Source organism: Notamacropus eugenii, chromosome 3 (assembly GCF_028372415.1).
Source record: "Notamacropus eugenii isolate mMacEug1 chromosome 3, mMacEug1.pri_v2, whole genome shotgun sequence".
NCBI lineage: Eukaryota > Metazoa > Chordata > Mammalia > Diprotodontia > Macropodidae > Notamacropus > Notamacropus eugenii.
In genome coordinates, this window is record NC_092874.1 from 170057914 (window position 1) to 170079233 (window position 21320).

General features: G+C 36.4%; 1 protein-coding gene across 9 annotated transcripts in view; it reads left to right on the top strand.

The window, feature by feature from the left end:
• The first annotated feature begins 1644 nt into the window (after nucleotides 1-1644).
• UPF2 (UPF2 regulator of nonsense mediated mRNA decay) overlaps nucleotides 1645-21320 on the top strand; it is a 196899-nt gene continuing 177223 nt past the window's right edge. For 4 of the 9 annotated variants that reach the window (XM_072653332.1, XM_072653325.1, XM_072653334.1 and 1 more), the window contains exons 1-3: nucleotides 2039-2206; nucleotides 7055-7434; nucleotides 10409-11188. In XM_072653332.1, the coding sequence (XP_072509433.1) occupies nucleotides 7073-7434; nucleotides 10409-11188 (1142 nt within the window). In that variant the 5' untranslated portion in view covers nucleotides 2039-2206; nucleotides 7055-7072. Of the gene's footprint in view, nucleotides 2207-2332; nucleotides 2515-3598; nucleotides 3658-7054; nucleotides 7435-10408; nucleotides 11189-21320 lie in introns of those variants that run through there. The other 5 variants (XM_072653327.1, XM_072653326.1, XM_072653329.1 and 2 more) reach the window with 5 other exon arrangements.

Genomic DNA, 21320 nt, shown 5'->3' on the forward strand with positions numbered 1-21320 from the left:
TGTGGTATACAAATGCAATTGTATACATAAAAAACATAAAATAATGAGCAGGCAGATTTCAGAAAAAGCTGGAAAGGCGGGAACCGATGTGGAGTGAGATGAGCAGAACCAGAATATTGTACACAGTAACAGCAACATTGTGCGATGACCAACTTTGATGGTCTTGGCTCTCCTCAGCAATGCAATGATCTAAGACTACTGCAAAAGACTCATGTTGGAAAATATGATTGACATCCAAAGAAAAAACTACAGAATCTGAATGCAGATTGAAGTATACTATTCTCTCTCTCTTTTTCCTTTCTCGTGGTTTTCCCCTTTTGTTTAGATTTTTCTTTCCCAACATGACTAACGTCTAAATAAATTTAATACGACTGTGCAAGTCTATATAGCCTATATCAGATTGCATGCCATCTTGGGGGGAGGAAGAGGAGAGAGAGGGAAAAATCATTAGTGCCCCATCATTGCTAGTCAATAAATTAAGTGCTTACTATGTTCCAGGCACTGAACTAAGTGATGGGCACACAAATATCTGCAGAGATAGACCCTGACCTCAAGGAGTATACAATCGAATGGGGCAAGAAGCACAAAAGGAAGCTGAAAATTGCTCTCCAGAATGGTTAGATCAATTCACAACTCCACTAACAACGCCTGAACGTTCCAGTTTTCTCACATCTCCAACATTTATTTTTGTTTTGTCCTATTAGCCAATCTGATAGGTGTGCTGTGGTACCACAGAGTTGTTTTAATTTGCATTTCTCTAATCAATAGTGATTTACCACATTTTTTCACATAACTACAGATAGTTTTAATCTCTTCATTGGAAAACTGCCTGTTTATATCCTTTGACCATTTATCAGTTGGGGAACAGATGAGTTTCTTGAAGCATGGTGGAAAGACCCAAAGAAGTCCAAAAGCAGCATAGCTGATCGGACATTGTCCTCATAGATCGTGTTCCCATTTTTGACTGCAGAACCCGGTCATTTTATGTACACACCACTTTTAATACAATAGGGAAGGTTTGTTGGGAAATTAAATATGACACTGCAAACAGCCAAAGGCTGGAAATCCCACCATTAAGTTAAGAACTGAAAGCGCAGAAAGGTGCCTTCATAAGGCACTCCAACACTCATAACAGACGTTTCGCTTCCTCAAGTCTCCCTGAAACCAGGACATTGGTCAGGTGACGTAAAGCTTTTCAAAAGTTAAGGGGTGACGTGAGCATGCTCGATAGGCCAGGGAGGTCTCATGGGAATTTTTCAGAAACAAACCTATTTAACCTGGTTCTTTCCAAGAATGGCGTGGGTACTGACACTCCTCCTATTTGGGAGAGTGGAGGATTTTTGGGCGAAGATTTAAAAATTCCTTTGTTTATTTTCGCCGCCCCTTTCCCTTCGAATCCTTAGGGAGCTAAATCTGTTACAATATCTCCTATGTTCCAATGAGTAACTCCCTTCCCAAAGCCCAGATCTTTCTTCTCCTCCTACCGTCACTAAACTTTTTTCTTTTCAAACCTTAACCCTTAAGTTCCTATCAAACTATCTTCAACTTTGTCCCCAACGTTGTCCCGTAGTTGCTTTTGACTCCTCCCACCCAGGGCCTCATGTCCCAGTTCTCACCCCCTCCTTAGGTGAGGCTGCGCCTGCGTACTTGTCTTTCCTGCTCTCCCTTTCCTGGTGACCAACCCACTTCCTGTCTCTCAGCCGTCAGAACGCTCCTCCTTTCCTTTGCTGGGGCCCCGGGTTGAGGAGGTGGTAGTGGGTGGAGAGAGGTGGAGGAGGTTGTCCTGGACATCGCCTGTCTGAAAATCCCACTTGTCTCTCTCTCGACCCTTCCCAGGCAGCAACCTGAACTTGTCAGGATGGGGTGGTTCGGATTTCCGTAGAGAACCTGAAGGTCGCCATCTAGGAACCAAGGAGCGGGTGGTGGGTAACCACCCGCAAGCTGGAGGGCCGGGAGACTTTCGTTCAGGCAATCGCGAGGACAGCTTCTTCCTGCCACCTCCCTCCGCCCCGCCCCCACCCGCAGTTCGGGTCCGCGTTGGTGAGTGGCGGGCGGGAGGGCCAGCGGGCGGGGGGAGGGAGGGGGAGCCGAGGGGAAGGCGGGTCCTCGTCGGGGAGATAGGTGAGGGGGGGAGGGGAGAGAGGAGAGCCGGAGCGGTAGAGTTGGTGCTGGGAAACGCGGGGCTGATGTTGACAACAGGCGAGAGGTGAGTACTGGGGACGGAACCTTTTCCCTCTCTACATTCGCCCTCAGCCCTGGAGGCAGGAGGCGGGGGCTAGAGGGAGGGAAACCTGCCCTCCCAGCTCCCTGGGGCGGGCAGGCGGGGGGGGGGGGGGGGAGGGACACGAAGAAGGCGCCTCCCCCCACCCCCCATACCTTAGCTCTCTGTGGGGACCGCGGAAGGGACGGAGGCGACGGGCTCGCCCTCCGCCGGCCCCCGCCCACCGGAGGAGGGGAAGGAGGGGGTGCGCGCCCCTCGGAGCCTGGGCCGGGCCGAGGGCTGGAGGTGGAGAGGTCCGAGGGAGTTGGGGGGCGTGGAAGGGGCAGAGCGGAGGGGCGATTTTCGGTTTTCTTTGGGGGGGGTTGTTGGGGGACGGGAGTGCTTCGAGCCGTCTCGGTGCCGGGGTGGGCATGAGGTGTGCGGCGGGTGTGTGAGCAGGTGGAGGTGCCCGTGTCCTGGGCCACGAGTGAAGCGAGGTGTTGGAGGAGAGTGGGAAAAGAGAACAAAGTTTGCCGGGGCTAAGCCTGGCCCAAGGACGAGGGAGAAGGCGCGGGAGCCGGGAGCGGGCTGGGGGACAGCCGCGTCGGGGCGTGCGGGGGCCCGTGCAGGTGCCATTTGGGCTGACCTGGGGAGACCCCCTGCCCTCCCGAGGGCCTCCGCGAGACGTGTGCTCTTAGGAAGGTCTGTCACTGCAGGACTCCCCATGGACCGCCTTTATCTTGGAGCGTCTTCGCCCTCCTTGGCCTACGAGGGAAAAGTGGGCTCTGCGGAATAACTCGAGAATCGAAAGCGAGTCTGAGAGACTCCCCCTTCTTTTTATCGGCTGGGACTTTGTTCTAGTCTTGTTAAGTGTCGAAGTTTGGGGGGAACTTAAAGACCTTTACATTGCACTAGCATGGGTGACACTTGCACGCGCACACACACACACAATCAACCCCTTTTAAATAAACTCTTGTGACTGCTGTTATTCTTTAACGTATAGAAATTATTGGCAGGAAGCAGATTTGTTGGGCTTGTGTACAAATACTACCCTTAGACTAGAAGAAGGTGAAAACTTGGGAACAAAGGTAAACCAATATTCTCTCAGTGACTTCTAAAGAGTATTCTTAGAGCACTAATTTTATATTTTAACCTGTAATCCAGTTCTCAAAAGGAAAATGATATCTATCATATTTTCTTTGTTCCTTCTAGGGAAGTAGGTAGTGAGGTGCTTTGTGCTATTGAGTGAATGCTAGCAAAGTAATAACTTCCAAATGTTAATTAATACGTATGTTTCAAGACTTCCCTGTCCACAGTTGGTAATAGCTCACTTTGATCCTGCACTTGAAGGTTTTGAAGTACTTTCCTCATGTAAGAATTATTATCTCCATTTTACAGATGAGGAAACCCAGGCACAGAAAGGTTAAAGACATTGCCCAGGGTCACATAACTAGCTAGTAAGTATCTCTGAGCTGGGAGTTGAACCAGGTCCTCTGATTTTTCAGACCAATGCTTTTTCCATTACTTTAGGCTGTCTTCTCACAAGTGGAAAACCTGCCTTTTCAAATACTTTATTAGAAACCAGGTACCAAAGACATTTTTGGGTGACATGGATAATAGTAGTGGTACCTGAATAATACTGGTACCTGTATCATAGATTTAGAGATAGAACAGTCATTTAATTCAACCCTTTTTAAGGAAACTGGGTCCCCAAGAGCTATATGAATTCTCACAAGTACTAGAAGCAGAGGCAGAAATTGAACCCAGGTCCCAACTCCAAATTTCTTTCCACTGTTCTGAACTGCCTTTGTGAATGGAGAGCTCTCAGACAATGCAGTTCTATTTTCATGATCATTCTGCTGCTTCAGTAAAAGGATTTAACATTTTTCTTCAGTTATTTTTAATACTTATTGTAAACTTTTCTAGCATTTTTACCTGATCTAAGTAGTGAATTACAGAATCTTAGAATAATTTCAGCAATATATGGAAAGTAATGTAGTATATGGGTGAATTTTTTTTTTAAGCTAAAATGTTAAAGCAACACTTGGTTTGGATCAAGTGGGTTTTTTTTCACTTGACTTTCTAAATATGGGAGATAAATTAGTATAGTGGGAAGAGCATTGGATGGGAAGTCAGGCGACTTAGGTTTTAGTTCTGGTACTGCACCTTTAACTGGCTTTAGTCATCTTTTAACTTCCCTGGGTCTCTTATCTCCTGGGCTAAAATTGAAGGAGTTTGACAAGTTGATTTCCAAGATCCCTTCCAGTTAAAATAAAAGTTTGATTAAACTTTTATTGTGCTTAAAAATTTCTGTCCACCATCTCGTTTATATAGATAATTGAGCTTTTATCTGAACTTTTTGTAGTAGGTAAATTTGCTAATGACTCATTTTAAATATTAACTTTTAGTACTAGGACAAGTAAGTGAAAAAATGTTTACTAAATATTATTAAATCATGCTACCAAATTAATTAAATTATAAATATTATTATTATATATTAAATGGTTATGTGCCAACCACTGTGCTAAGCCCTGAAGATATATGTGTGTGTACGTATGTATATATGCGCGTGCGCGCACACACACACACACACACACACACACAAAAAGCAAATTAGTCTTTGGCCTTCAGTAGCTTGTATTCTAATAGGGTAAGACAAATGGGGAGTGGTGTCTTTCTCAGACGTAGATAGATGGGGTTGGTTCCATGTTTTTAAGGTTAAAGATTACTTCTTTTTCTAATACTGTACAAATGTGCATATAGTTTGCAAGGCTATTAAAGCATGAACGATTTGTCTTTATAAATGTCACTGATAGATTTTATTTTTGAAACTGATTTGTAATTGATATACTTTATTATTTTTTTAAGAAGAAAAATAACCTTTAGATTTAATCTTTGTAACTTAATGTGCTAAATTTTTAATATCTCTGTCCCTTGCTCATCTCCAAACAGAAATTAAGTAGCATCTGTTAGGGTGCAAAATTAGAATTAATAAACACTAAATTCTGTGTTGACATTGCTATTTGTTTCAAAGTAGTAATTGATCTATAATCTGTAGATTGTGTGAGTGCAATGTCAAATATCTTCTTACTCCTCCAATTGTTGCTTTGTCCTTCTCTAAATATTTCACAAGGGATCTATCCAAAAGGAAGAGAGTATTTCAAATTGTTTGAATAGGGTAGAAATAATGATATTTTAAAAATACTTTAATGTGAACAAAATGCAACTCTTAAATGTTGTATTCTCTAGTTCAATCTTAAACCCAGGTGTCATTTGCTAAGTACATTTTATTGAAGCAAGCAATATTGAGTTACATTTATTATAAAGTTAGGAACCATGTTCAGAACTTAACTCTCAGTCTGATGTTAGTACCCTGAATATTACTGTATGCTTTTAGGGCAGTGTGTTAGAGGCATTTATTAAAATTCCCTGTTAAAACTGTTATTTGCTGGAATTATAAGAATTGGTAACTGCATTTGCAGATATTTAAATGTTACATTTACTTCTGTGCATCTGTATTTAAAGGAATTAAAAAACTAGACGCTAAATTATGATTTAGATCTAAGAGGACTTAATTCTGCTAGGCTACACAGACCAAGAAAATTGGAAGGAAAAGGAAAGAGTCAGAAAGGAGCATGGGAAACAAATATATCTGGCATATGGTATCAACATTTACCTTGTGGCCCTCAATAGCTGAAGTAATTGATGAAGAACATGATGAAGTTGCAATTAATGTTATAAACATTTATTAAAAATATTTTGTTTGATAAATATTTTGCATTATTCCTTGTTCAATCTGAATTTTAAAACACTTTGAAAATTCCATGTGCAACTTTTAAGGCACATTTTAAGAAAATTTGTAATCTTACTCTTCCTTAAATACATCTTGGCATTTTTTTCCTGTGTGTAAAAAAAAAAAAAAAAAAGCACCTGAATTTGGTTTTCACTTTGAAGAAATGGTTGTCTGGGCACTGAAAGATTTAGTTGCCTGTGGTCACATAGCCATTATTTGTTCTAGACACATCTCAAACCTAGAGTTTCCTGAGGTCTTCCTTGTTTTTTCTTACTCTAAGGCAATCTCTTTATCTGTTATATCAAGCTGCCTCTCAATGTTATAAATATATCTTATGGTTAGATTTTTTGCCTTCACTTTATAGTCATTTCAACCTCCTCACCTTTTTCCTTCTTAACATTTTTTTGTTGTTGTTTTGGATACTTTCTCAATAATGTTTTTAAATGCATAAAAAATGTTGAATTGCGAAGAAAAACGAGTTACATTGAAATAGTTATCAAAATTAAAAAAAAAAAACATAAAACAAGTTCATAGACCATAGGTTAAGACCCATTGGTGTAGAGTATCAACTGAAAAAAATTATTCTATCTCATGAAATGGTTCTTTATTGTGATTCTTGGAGAAATTTGGTTTTAATATTTTACTCAGATCAGTTTTTCTTGTACTAGTTAATATGATCTGTTGATTACATCAGTGAAGTAAAAGGTGGGAATCTTATAGTCTTTTCATGTTTCCATATAATTCTGGACAAACCATCTATACTTTCTTTCCTGGAGGTATAACATGCTTCTGAGGAATATTGTGCAAGGTACCTTTGAAAAGGTTTATGAAATATTTGCATGAAGGAAGATATTTTAAAATTTTGAAAGGCATGTAAAAATGTTAGTGATAGAAAGGCTAAAAATTATCACAGTAACTTGTACTTTGGTTTAAACAAATTGAGTAATATTTGATTTTAACAGTCTGTCAAGATGTAATTCCTTTTTAGGAAATAAAGGCATACTACAAATTGCTAAGGAAAATAACAGACTTAAAGTACTGATGGTCTTTTATTTTTGCAGATTGTCCTGGATAACATAATGCCAGCTGAGCGTAAAAAGCCAGCAAGTATGGAAGAAAAAGAATCTTTATTAAATAACAAAGAAAAGGAGTGCAGTGAAAGGCGACCAGTAAATAGCAGGGAAAAAACAAAAGATGATGTCAAACTTACTACCAAGAGAGATGTAGTTAAAGTGCCTGAAGATAAGAAGAAAAAATTGGAGGAAGACAAACGAAAAAAGGAGGACAAGGAGCGGAAGAAAAAAGAGGAAGAGAAGGTAAAAGCTGAGGAAGAATTAAAGAGACGAGAAGAGGAAGAAAGGAAGAAGCTCGAAGAGGAAGAGAGAAAGAAGCAAGAAGAGCGGGAGAAACGTCAGCAAGAAGAAGCAGCTGCTCAACTGAAGTAAGGAGTGTCTTGTTAAATGTCTGCATAGAATCAGAGATTCAGAGCAGCTAGGCACCATAGAGGTCAATGGACCATAGAAATATAATGCTTGTGTTCCCAGATATTTTTCTAATTTTCTTTTTGAGGCAATAAGAAAGGTTTAAAAAAATTAAAATTAAAATATTTTCTTAAGATTAAGTTTTGACTTAATCTTTTGAGTTGGGGTCATATTTGGCAAAGCATCAATTCTTAATCTGTTCTTAAGCGTGAATCTGTTTAGTTAATATATTCCAAAAATACATTGAGTGAGTAGTGTTTTGTATAAGGCAGTAAGTAAGGTAAAGCAAAACTCACAGTTTATTGAAGTGATATGACACCTTTTTTTCTGATTAAAATAAATAATTTCAAAATTGGTGAAATCAGTAAAGCAAACATCTAGGAAACTTCTGCTAGGTTCCAGGTTCATATACTGTAATGGTCCCTGCTCTCAAGGAGCTTATAATAGGGGTCTGAGTCTAGGTAGTTGTGATACCAATAGTCATGTGAGTATTAGTTTTGAAATGGAATTGATATAGGAATTGTTAGTGAAAAGTTTGTTACCAGGTGGGAGATCAAAGATGGGAAGTGGGCACAAACACAACACTACAGTCAGTGTTTGATGGGGCAGAGTTAACTCATTTGGCTGGAGTATAGCATGCCTAAAGTGAAGTAATGTAAGATAACCCTGGAAAATTAGAGTGGGTTGAAGTTGCAAAGGTCATTGCATGTCAGGAAAAGGAAATTAAACTAGTAGGCAGTAGGGAGCCCTGTGGATTCTTGAACAGGTCAATGAGATGACCAGATCTATGCTTAACAAATGTTACCTTAACCAATGGTATGAAGGTGGATAGAAGTAGAAAGAGCATTTAGGAAACTATTCTAATCAGACCAATAGAAAAGAATTGAAGACTCTGAACTGGATTCATGACTGTGGAATTAGAGAAGGAGAGGTTGGTAGTAGGAGTTGGAATCAGTATTTCAGTGCATTTTAGGGACAAGGAAGGAGGGAAAAGTCAAGAGTTTACTTTGAGGTTACCAAAAGAAAGACTATGAATAGTGTCAACACCTACAGAAATCATGAAGTCAGCTGGACGAACTGGTTTAAAGAAAAAGGTGAACATGGCTTTAGACCTGTTGAATTTGAATTACAAGTGAAACATCTAGGTAAAGATGTGCAGTAGGCACTTGGAGGGGTGATGTTTGAAGCCATGGAAATGAGTGGGATTACTGGGAGTATATGGAGAATAGGCCCAAAGACAGAATTGGGGGAGCCCCTACTATAAATGGTGAGGAGGAGATGAATAGCCAGAAAGAGAAATAAAGGAGTTAAATGGGCAAGAGGATTTAAGAGAATTGGCATCTTTTAAGGATTAAGGAGGAGAGATTATCTAGTTGGTAGGGAAAGGTAGTAGTATCAGAAGCTTCCGGGTTACAAGTTATAGAGATCTCTGAATATAAACAAGTATTAGGAAAAATTATTGGAGACAACTGCACGCTTTGTAAAGCAGTTCATTTTCCACTGTTTTTTTATTTTTTTCTAATTCTATCAAATAGAAACCTTTAGAACCTTTTTTGAGCAGAAAACTTAGCACTTTTTGTGAACATATCTTAGCACCTTTCTTTAATAAGCAGGATATCTTCTGGACCCAAAGCAGCAGTAGTTGGTCTAAGAATATTCAAAACCTTGAGTCCCAAGGGTTTCCTGAATTTTTATTTCAGTTTTCTTTGTATCATTAATGGCACATATCTACTTTTTCAAAAACTTCCTTGGGAGTGGAATATAAATATCTTCAACTCATGTGAAAAGCAGATTTTAAAAATTATGCATTTAACAAGGGATATGTTGCCTTATGCTGTTTCACTTCTAAGGGTATTACTTGATCATAGGATTTACATCTGGAAAGACTGCGGTCCTGTGGTCCAGACTCCTTATTTTATAATTGAAGAAACTGAGTCTTGAGATCATGCAGGTAGTAAATAGTAGATCTTAGACTTCCAACCCAGGTATGCTCCTCTTTCCATTGTACTGCTTCTGATAGAGGCCATTTATATGTAGTTCATTAACCTGTGGTAGTATGGTAGGACCTTTAATAATTTCTCTTGCCATACTGTGGTTCCTTTCCAGATTTTCAGTCTGCTTTCAGATTTTGGGCATTTCAAATCAATCAGGTTACTTTAAACACTTGACCACTGTGTAATAAAGGATGTGTAGTTTCTACATTTTTATTGATTCATCTTTTTAGTTTGTTACTTTTTGCCTATAGTATTATATTGTTGGCTTAAATTTAGCTTGTGAATCCTTTGTTTTATCTATTTTATTGAAGATTGTGTGGATTTTTTTCAAACACTATTAATCCTCATTTGACAGATCTTGTACTTTGCTTGCATAACCTTTAGGAACCGAGGATTACCTAACTATGCCATGAGGAGGCATTGAAGTAGGAGTTTGGGGAGGAAAATGGTCTTGTCCATTATTTTTAATAAACCTAGTCATAGGATTATAGGTTAAAGGAACCTTGAAGGTTATCTAGTGCAACCCTTGAAGCCAAGAATTTTCCTTCAGAGATATTTTATCCTTTAATTGTCTCTATTATATTTCATTTGGCTTTAACTATCTACTTTCCCAACTTAAGATCATTTTGAATTTAATTTGGTTCTTTACAGTGCCTTATCACCTAAAATTAGTGCTATCAGCAGGTAAAATGAATATATTCTTCATTTGATCACATAAGACAATTCTCAAAATATTCAAAATAGTAAAAGTTAACATTTACATTTTTGGAAAGAATGCCAGCATTAATGCAAGTGCCTTAAATAAAGCTCATACGACCATTTTAGTTCAGTAATTTCTGCTTTAGCTTCTGGGCTTGAATTACGAGTGCTGTTTTTATGATGTACGATTTATAAATGACTCACTCAAACACAAGATATTATTTGTTTTGTTTTTGTGTAGAGAGAAAGAAGAATCCCATCAGCTTCATCAGGAAGCATGGGAACGACATCAAGCAAGGAAGGAACTCCGAAGCAAAAACCAAAATGCACCAGACAGCCGACCAGAGGAGAATTTCTTTAGCAGATTGGACTCAAGTTTGAAGAAAAATACAGCTTTTGTCAAGAAATTGAAAACTATTACGGAGCAACAGAGAGACTCCTTGTCCCATGATTTTAATGGCCTCAATTTAAGCAAATACATTGCAGAAGCTGTTGCTTCTATTGTGGAAGCTAAGCTCAAAATTTCTGATGTGAACTGTGCCGTGCACTTGTGCTCTCTCTTTCATCAGCGCTATGCTGACTTTGCCCCATCTCTGCTTCAGGTTTGGAAAAAACATTTTGAAGCAAGAAAAGAGGAGAAAACACCTAACATTACCAAACTAAGAACTGACTTGCGTTTCATTGCAGAATTGACCATAGTGGGGATTTTCACTGACAAAGAAGGTCTGTCCTTAATCTATGAACAGCTGAAAAACATTATTAATGCTGACCGTGAATCCCACACTCATGTGTCTGTGGTGATTAGCTTTTGCCGGCATTGTGGGGATGATATTGCTGGATTGGTACCAAGAAAAGTGAAAGGTGCTGCAGAGAAGTTTAACTTAAGTTTTCCTCCTAGTGAAATAATCAGCCCAGAGAAGCAACAGCCTTTCCAGAACCTGTTAAAAGAATACTTTACGTCTTTGACCAAACACCTGAAAAGGGACCACAGGGAGCTACAGAATATTGAGAGACAAAACAGGTGATTTTCAAATGTTTCTCAGGAGTTGAGAATTTATATTGGATCACATACTTAAATATTAAATCACGATGCCACTGAAAAAAACTTATGGAAAAGGGCTGATTGCAGGTGATTCCTTAAAATACCAGGAAATTTTCAGTATGTCGTATTTTTAAGAACTCATGTTTGAATATAAAACTGTAGGAGATTTCATTTGTTTTAGAGTCTGACGAATATTGTGGTTTTTAATTTATGCCTTATTTTTTTCCATTTCTATTTAGTTTTGAATCTCATTTAAATTTGGAAATAGCATTTCGTTCACTGTTACTTTAACTGTTACTTATTTACTCTACTCTTCTTTGTATAGCCTTTTCCTTTTTCTAACTGCACTTGATACAGTAAATTTACTTTCATTATTTCTATTTAGGAGTATCCATATCAGTATCAGATGCGGGCATGATATAAAGGAATCTAGAGTAGAATCAGAAAAGAATTGTTTACTGAAAAAGGTAGTTAGGGTTTATGAATTTTGGACTCAATACTTTGACATTGATTTGAAAGATTCTTTAATTTGCTAAGCAAATTACTTGTAGGCAGCTATGTAAAAAAATGTATTCGAGGAGCCCCTCCCAAATCCCTGGGGAGTATATTCTGGACAACTGATGGGATATAGTATTTAACCTTCTGATATGTACAGGAAAGTCTTCAATTTGGGTCCAAACATCAAATTTTTAACATTGCATTAACACCTAGAATTATAAAAGATTAACAAGCCAACAATTAACAACAACCTGTGGGCAGTGTAGCTGCAGTAATTAATTTTTTGGTGGGAGGGCAGAGAGGCAATAAAGAAGTTATCAATGAACAGGAGAGTGTCATGCAGTTATAGTCAGGTGTTGTTGAAGGAAGAGGACCCTTTCCTGTCCTCATCATTGTTTATAGTAGAAGAAATTGTGGTTGTAAGTGGCCCTTTGGATAGACTGGGGAGGCCACTGAACCAACATGAGATATAAATGAGTGTTTTTAATGAGAAAAGGACTGCAAATGGGAGAGAGTGGAGAGAAATGAAAATTATGGGCTCTGTCTGTATTTGCTAGAGGAAATTCAAGGTATTTTCAGAAATAAGGCTTCAACCAATTTAATAGCATAGGACCAGAGTTCAAATCCTACCTCTACTACTTGTATGACTTTAGCAAATCACTTAACTTCCTAGGGCCTCATTTGTCTCATATCTGAAAAGAAGATGTTTGACTTAGTGGTCCTCTGAAAGTCTCTTCTAGCTTTGATCTATGATCCTGTGAGCCATTGCCTTTGAACATCCAGGGCTTTTGTAAATTTTGAAAGAGAATCTAAAAATGCATGTACAGATTTTATAGTACTAAGTACTTTTTTGTTGGGTGACTTAATAGTTGTCATATTTTAGATTTAACTAGTTTTCAAAAATTTTTATTGATATCCTTTGTTTTTGTATGACCTACATTTCCCATTCTGTCTCCTTCACTCCCTTCCCAGAGGGCCACCTCATATAGCAAAGAACGAAAAAGAGGGAAAAAACAGTTTAGCCAAACTAATGGATTTCAAAAAAGTATGACATAATGTGCATGTTCAGCTGTAGACCTTATCCTTTGTAAGGTGCCTTTTCCTCTCTGGGGTCAAGCGTGGTATTTATAGTTGTACAGCAATGAGTTTTGATTGTTGTTATTCTTTCCATTTATGTTGTTGTAGTCATTGTCTTTTATTTGTCTGGTTCTGCCTACTTCATTTTGCATGAGTTTATGGGAATCTTCCATTATATTCATATATATACAGTATAGAACATTCCACTATGTTCATGTATGACAGCTTAATTAGCCATTTCTCCAATTAATGAACTTTGTTTCCAGTTCTTTGCTATTACAAAAAAAGTGATGCTATAAATATTTTGGTATATTTGGTAACATTGTTTTTATCACTTACTCTTTGAGATAAACATCTAGCAATGGAATTTCTGGGTATAATATAAGGTTATGGACATTTTTAGTCACTTTATTTGCTTTCCAAATTGCTTTTCCCAGTCGTTAGACTAATTCACTGGTCTGCCAACAGTGCATTAATGTGCCTGTCTTTCTGCAATCTTGACAACATTGACTATTCCTGTCTTTGTAATAATTGCTAATTTATTGGTTATGATACTATTAGTGATTTGGAGTCTTCTTTCATATAGTTGTAAAATAGTTTGCAAATCTCTGAGAACTGCTTGTTAATATCCTTTATCTGTCAGAGAATGGCTTTTTGTCTTCTATATTTCTGTCAATTGCCTATATGTTTTGGATATCAAATCCGTATCAGAGATAATTGGTATATTTCATTAGTTTTTAATCAGAGCCTGCATTTTGTATTATTTTGAACCTAAGTGCATATTTTCATATTAAAAAGTAGAAAAAAAGTGGGGCCACATAATTGATTTTTAATAATGAATAAATTCAATTTGACACATTATTAAGTGTCTTCTATATGCAGGAGACTGTGGTTGGTCCTAAGAATAAAAAAGTGTTCTAGCATTTATATAGTATTTAAGGTCTGTAAAGCCCTTTATGTAGGTGATCTCATTTGATCCTCACAAAAGCCCTGTGAGATATGTTCTATTATTATCCCTATTTTACACAAGAGTCACCCAGAGAAGTTAAGTGATTTGCCCAGAGTCACACAACTAGAGAGACTTTGAGGGAAGATTTAAACTAAGTCTAACACTATCCACCATGCCATTTACATATCTGCAGTTCACTAAAATGCAGTTGAATAATATTTGTTATAGCTGTATATAGAGGCACACGAAAGACCCTATGCCACATGAGAACTGATATTTATTTTTGGAAAAGGTTCTCATTGGGTTTTGAGTGCTGACAGTTGGGTTTTGAGTGCTGACAGAATGCTTCAAAAATACTATGTTGCCATTTAGAGCATTATTGAAAGAAATTCTTATTTTCTGGGAGCTTAAATTTTAAGATGGTATAAGTATATAAATTACCCACATATATCGAACAGGCGTGTACGAATTATTGCTCTGTTCTGGTTGGATGTGCTTGCTTCTAAATTTTTTAATATCCTTTTCTATTGGCATATGATATTAATTTGGGGAAATAGAATTGCTACAACTGGTATAATATAATGTAGGGTAGAAGCAACCTAGAGGTCATCCTCATCATTCCCACCCATTTTGGAAGTAAATAGTGATTTAACTTCTGCTTATATAACTCCAGTGACATAGAGCTTACTATATGTAATAGCACAACAACCCAGTCCATTATTGGATAACTACATAGATATTTGTTTTCTGGCATGTCCCAGAACAAATTTCATCCTTTGTCAGGCTAACAGTCCTTTTAGTTTTTTGAAGACTGCTCTTATGCCTTCTTGTGTCTTCTCTTTTAGGCCAAATATTTCCCGTTTTTCACAGGACATGGTTTTTGACCCCTTATCATACTGGTTGCTTTCTCTCTCTTTCCTTCCCTTCCCCCCTTTCACAGTGCCATTCATTAAAATTTGCTTGGAGCTCAATACAGTATTCCAGATGTCTGCTGATTGGTGCAGACTGCTATTTTACCCTGTACCTCTTTCTTCTGGTTTCTGGATTAATGTATCTGATTGCATGAACTGAAGCTCTTTACTCATTAAGTCATTAAAGAGTCAAAAATAAAAACTTTTTTTCATGTGACCAATCTAGGTCTCTTATACTTTGAATTTGGTGTGTAATTGACTTTTTTGTAACTAAGTGTAGTATTCTACACAAATCCTTGCTAAATATAATATTGTTGATTTTAATTTAATGCATTGTCCTGTAGAGTTAACTTTAAATCTCTGTTTTCTTTCCACTGTATTAACTCACCTTTCTAGTTCTGTGAAACTTGGAGATTTTGTAATTATACTTTCTATGATTGTATCCAAGTCATTGATAAAAAGTAGTAAACTGGATAGGTCCAAGGACAAATCCTTGTGACACTTGACCAGAGACAACTTTATATTGACATTAATGTTCCTTGACTATTGAACCATGTAAATATTCACCTAATAGTACTGTCATCCAGTTCATGTTTCATCATATGTGTAATATTTTTGGTTACTTCATTCACATGGGTAGTTTGGAAGAGGTAAGAATCATAACACCATTAGATTAGATAGCCCTTGGAATGACACTTGAATCTGTCTTCCACTTCGTATCTTTGATGTTAACTTCAGATCTGGGGCTATATTGTAGACTGGGTCAGAATGCTGGTGTAACTATCATTTGCAGTAATAAGAGTTGAATATAGTGTCAGGCCATGGACACAATTTTCACTTTTTTGGAAATCTGTTTTTTAAAAATGTCATTTCTAAGCAGAAAGACTTTTGTTCTCTTATGTAGATAATTCTAGATAATAATTCTTTCATCTCATATCTTCAGCACATATAGTAAGCCTAAATGTATTTTGTTATTTGAGTAGTTGGAATATGGGGAGATTTTAATCCCCATATGGACAGAAATATTGTTGTGTTAACACATTTAATTCACATAAATAATAATTGTAAAATATTTGTGTTTAAGAAGATGTCAGGAGAGCATATTAAAAACTTTTTGGAAGTTATTGAAAAGAGAATCTTTGAAATAATTTCTGCTGTAATACATTAAGATTTAAAGTGAACAGTTTTAATACATTGCTATGATACTTTCTCATTTTGTTCAGACAAAACATCAGTACTGTACTTTGCTTACTACTATGCTGCTAGAGGAAGGCATTTGTGTATTCCTATAGTCAAATTAAAATAGAGATAAAACATATTCTTATATTTCTAAAACATATTTCTGGGGAAATGAATAAAGGGAAAACTAAAAGCAATAGATTTTCTTGATCTACTGCCTGATTCCTTCAGAATATTGGTCTGTATTGTGCTGATTTGTCTGACTGTACAAGGTCACAAGTAAAATGAATTTTCTGTTTTCTTGCCAGGGTTTTCTTGTTATAAAAGTTTGTCTAATCAAAGACCAAAATAATGCAATCTTGGCATAGACTACCATTTCATATTTTTAGCTTCATTAAGAACTAAAATTCTTAAATTCTGTAAATTTCCACCCCCCTTTTTTTTTTGCTTTATGCCACAAATTGGCTTTCTCTTAAAACAAGTCTGTTTTAATCTTTCTGTTATTTTTTTACATGTTTTATTTTCACCAAAGTCTACTCTGATGCCTTATACTGTGATGATATGACTCTGGGTTATAGGATATGCCAATGTCCTATAGCTCCAGCAGCTGGAAAAGCTTGAAATATTGACCTGGTGGTGTTTGTGTATCTATTTTCTGTGTATGTATTTTCTGGGGCCTGTTCTAGTTACAGAGACTTAGCATAAGACTGGCCATGGGGTGACTATTTTTGCAGCCATACCCACTCTTAAAGCTTAACTTTTAAATTTTATTGGTTATTATATCTGTTAGTCTGATGGAGTCAAAGGTCATTCATGAAGCCCATCAGTGTCATTACTTAACCTTTTAAAAAGTTCCATAAAGGATTTGCTACAAACTGTTACTTAATAAATATGAAGCCTTATTAGGCCAAAGTAGATCAAATAGAAGAATAAAATAAAGCTGTCATTCTGGGTAGAATTATCTTTGTAATATATATTTAAGAGATAGGGACTATATTATTTATTTTAGCCAGGAGGTTTTCTACTAGAGAGAGGTGAGAATCACTCTGCTATATTTAAGTTATCATGCAGTTTTAAAGATTTTTAGTTATCTTCCTTGTTTTCCACAACTTCTTTTTCAATGTTGCCATTGCTTATTTTCCAACCCTTTAAAATATAGGGTCCCAGTCTTTCCTGTTGAATGAAAAAGCATTTATTTAATGTTTACTGTGTGCAAAACTGTACTAAGTATACAGTTAGAAAAGTCAGACTATTTAGAGAAACTTGTTTCACATTCTGGATACCTGTGTGACTGGACAAGTTGATCAGTCTCTTAGAAAAGTAACTTCTTCCAGGGCTCTTGTGTTTATCTGCCTGTTGAGGATATTAGTGGTAGTAGGAATAGAAGGTCCCTTCTCCACAAGAATTGCTCCTGTGTATGTGGCCTGGTAGGTGGGAGTGGAGAATGAGACTGTATTCTCAGTGCTCTTAGGCTCATGGTCTTGGGATATCTCTCCTGGAATCTGAGAGGAGTTGGTGATCTAGGCAGTGGTTTGGCTTGCCTGACACATGCTGCCTTCTTTTCCCCCTCAGATTATAAAAGTTGCTTCAATGAAGTCCTAAACTGATGCCTTGTTAAGTTATGGAAATGCCACAGTCTTGAAGGTTGTACCAATGAAGATTAAACTCTGTCAGATCCTGTAACTCTAGACAGGCTTCATATACAGATCTGCTGATAGCTGTTACAGGCAAACCAAGCTAGCTGAGTTTGGAGAGGTTTAGTTACCAGAATCTGTAAGGGGATGCATTTCTTTGGGTATGTAAACTCATTAATACTTGGTTATATTATACAAGGATTGTGATCTGTGCAGAGATTATACTAATGAATGTAGTCATAGTCTCTTAGAATTGGAAGGAAATCTAACAGTGAGCATACTGTATCATAAGGGTGCTTTATATATATGTACATATACATATATATTTAACAATAATCAATTAATTTTGCTTTTTATTACCCATCAAATGAAATGGTACCAATACAGTATGATATTGCTTTATATATTATATATAGTCCTGAAAAGGTTGTAATTAAAGTGAAAATGTAATTTGTTTTTAGATTGAAATTGACTTCCATTGTACTTTAAGTACATGTTGCCTTGGCATTCTCTAAAAATTTCTATTTATAACTGAAAGGTATTTTGAGAGGCTTTATTTTACAGGTGAGGAAACCGAGGTACAAAGAGAATAAGTGACTTGTCTAAAGTCTCATAGGTAGCAAGAAACATCAGGAATTTGAACGTGTGTACTCCTAAGTCCTGTGCTCTTTACCTGATTTCATGTTGCCTCTGAAAGAGCATACTTGCCCCTTTTGTCAGTATGCTCTGTTTACATTTAATTTGTCTCTTCCTCCTCTGTAACAAATCATTCAGATGGGCAATGAGTTTTACACATGCATTTTAGAATCAAATGCTTAGTAAAATTAAATGAATTTTAACTTAAGGCCATAGCAATTCAAAGGCATTGAATATTTATAGTTTAATTAACTGTTTCATTAATAAAAAATAAAAGACCTATTACTTATACACCCCCATCACAAAAGTGTTAAGTACTTAGTGGGCACCATGAAAATGTTTATTAAATAAATGGGAAAGCTTCCTTGAGATAATTTTTCCAATTCTTCTTGCTTCTCAAGTTCTCTGTTATGGCGTACTTTATCAAATGTTCATTGTAAAGTGTTAAAAGTGCATTTAAAAAATAAAATACCCCACTTACTCTGAGGACTGAGCATATTAGATTTTAACTGACTATGGGTAAGGGGGTGCTTTAAAGTGGTTGCTTTTGAAGTTTAGTTTGCTTCTGGATTTTAATTCATGGGAGAGCTGAGTTCTGGAAAATATGTGTAAGATACCTAAATATATAGAAAACTAGCTTTAATCTATTAAATGCAAAAGGCTGAGTAAATATTAAAAACAAGAAGTCAGACTGCTGTTAAAAGAACTTCATTTTTATCTAAAGTGTTAATTTTAATTATTTTAATAAATCTGGGGGCATCTTGTTTCTGTTCATACCTAAATACCCAGCAAATAGAGTATATCCTTTCAAACTGAATGTGCCTATTATATTCCTTCATAAAACACAAATGTGAGAACTTGTTGAAAAAATGAAACTTGCAGGTTATTATAATTTGACACGTTTGCTAATTCCTTTTTTTTGATCACTGCTTTTTTAGTCACTGTCTTTAATTGATTCCCTCCTTTGTAACAAAGAGTTAAGCAAAATGAACAAAACAACCCATCTGATTGAGCATGCAGTATTCTGTACCTCTAGCCCTTCTTTCTACCGAGAGAAGAAAATATATTTCAACATGTTTCCAAGACCAAAACTGATCATCTCAGTTAATTGGAATTCTATTTTCTAGTATTTTATTTTGTTACTATAATTATTATGTATATTGTTAATTTGGTTCTGTCTTGTGTAATTTCATACAAGTCCACCTACATAGGTGAAATAGAATTCCATTACAGTTTTATATCCTGGTTTGTTTGACTCCTTGTAGTGTTCCAACCAAAATTCTAATGGAAATTTAAGAGATATTGGGAATTTTCTAAGTAGTCTATAGGACAATTGTGTATCAGCATATTAAAAATAAACTATATTAATTTTATCAATAAATAAAAATTTCTGGGATTACTGAAAATATATTTTTTTCAAATTAGAAGGTAGAAGATTTTTTTAAAGTTATTTTTATATCACCTGTATTTCCTGAAGTATCTCTTATTTACTCCCCTTCTCAAGGAGCAGTCTTTGATTATAGAGTTAAAAAAGAAAGATAAAAAAAATCCCAATTCAGTGAATTTAACCAATACATTGAAAAAGGCTAATGTTCTATGCCTATAGTCCCTAACCTATGCAAAACAGCAGGGGGTGCTGCCTTCTCATATCTCTTTTCTGGTGCCATGCTTGGTCATTATAATCATGTCGGATCCAGTTCCATTTTTTTGTTCTTTCCATTTACCTTGTTGTAAACTTTTCCTGCTTTCCTGGTTTGACTTTGTAGTTGTTCATGTGAGTCTTCCTATACTTATGTATATTATATTTGTCATTTCTTATAGTACATTAATACTCTGTTATGTTCACTTAGTCATTTCTATTAAATAGACTTTTTCCCCGGTTGCTTGCCACTACAAAGTAATGTAAATATTTTGCTATATGTGATGCCCCTTTTATCATTGACTGCTTTGGGATATGTGCTTAGTGGTGGGATCTTCTATGGGTTTAAGGATTAACTCCTAGGCAAAAGATGAGTTCTGTCACACATTTTATGTACAAACAAAAAACAAGTATTTTGTGTTAAAATGTCATGACTCTTATTTAAATATTCAGACAGTATTGGGTAAAATTTTGGGTGGCTTAGGAAGGTAACAAGTTAGTAAATATGTATAGTTGAATAACAGAAATCATACTGTGAGTAAACTCTTTATCTGGTAAGATTATAATTCATAGTTAACCATAGTAACCTAGGTTTGAGAATAAAAGGAAATTGAAAACTTTATTGAGACCATTTTGAAAACTCCCAGTAGTAAGCATCATTAAACACTTTAAAAGCATATTACTTTTGAAAATGCTCAGTTATGAAACATAATTTACTTTTTTTCTTGATTAGATTTCCATTTTGGTCGCAGACATCACATAGCACCCTTAGATATCTGCAATTAGGTTCAGTCATAGGCAAGTCTTAACCACTCTTACTCATGTGGCAGACATAAAGAGTATTATATGACTCTTTTGGAAGAATTTTCTTTTGTATTGCTTATTAAAATTTGTATTGCTTGAACTCACACAAAGTAATGATTACATTAGTATCTCAGGATTGTGCTGGATTGTAGCTTTGGGAAGATAGAAATTTAAATGATTTTTATTTTAATTGGTGTGGATATTCTTGTAGAAATTGCAAACTTTCTGAATGTCTCTTGATCTTTTAAAGTTGCTGTGGCCTAGCTGTTTATCATTGTGACCATTTTGGGGATGAGCCTTTCTGAATTAATATAGTCAGGGTCCTGAAGGACTGTCCATCTGTCACCTAGCCCTTATTTGAAGCCTTACCACCTTAGTATATGATAATAATAATAGCTACAGTTTATATAGCACTTATTATGTACTCACTGTGCTAAGCACTTCACAAATATTATCTCATTTGATCCTCATAACAACTCTGAGAGGTAGGTGCTGTGGAAACTGAGGCAAAGAGAACTTAAATCACTTGCCCAAGATCACATAGCTGGTAGTGTCTGAGGGTTGAATTTAGTTTTTCCTGACTCCAGGCCCAGTGCTCTCTACTGAGCTATCTAGCTGCTAGAAGTTGTGTTTACTGGCATATTCTTTGAGAATTTAAGGTTGCTTTCATGCCACAATGAAATATGAAAATAGGGCTTTAGAGGATGAGAAAGCCATGTAATATTTTTTTAAATGATTTTTATTGATATCTTTTGGTTTTATGGTGTCTAAATTTCCTTCTGTA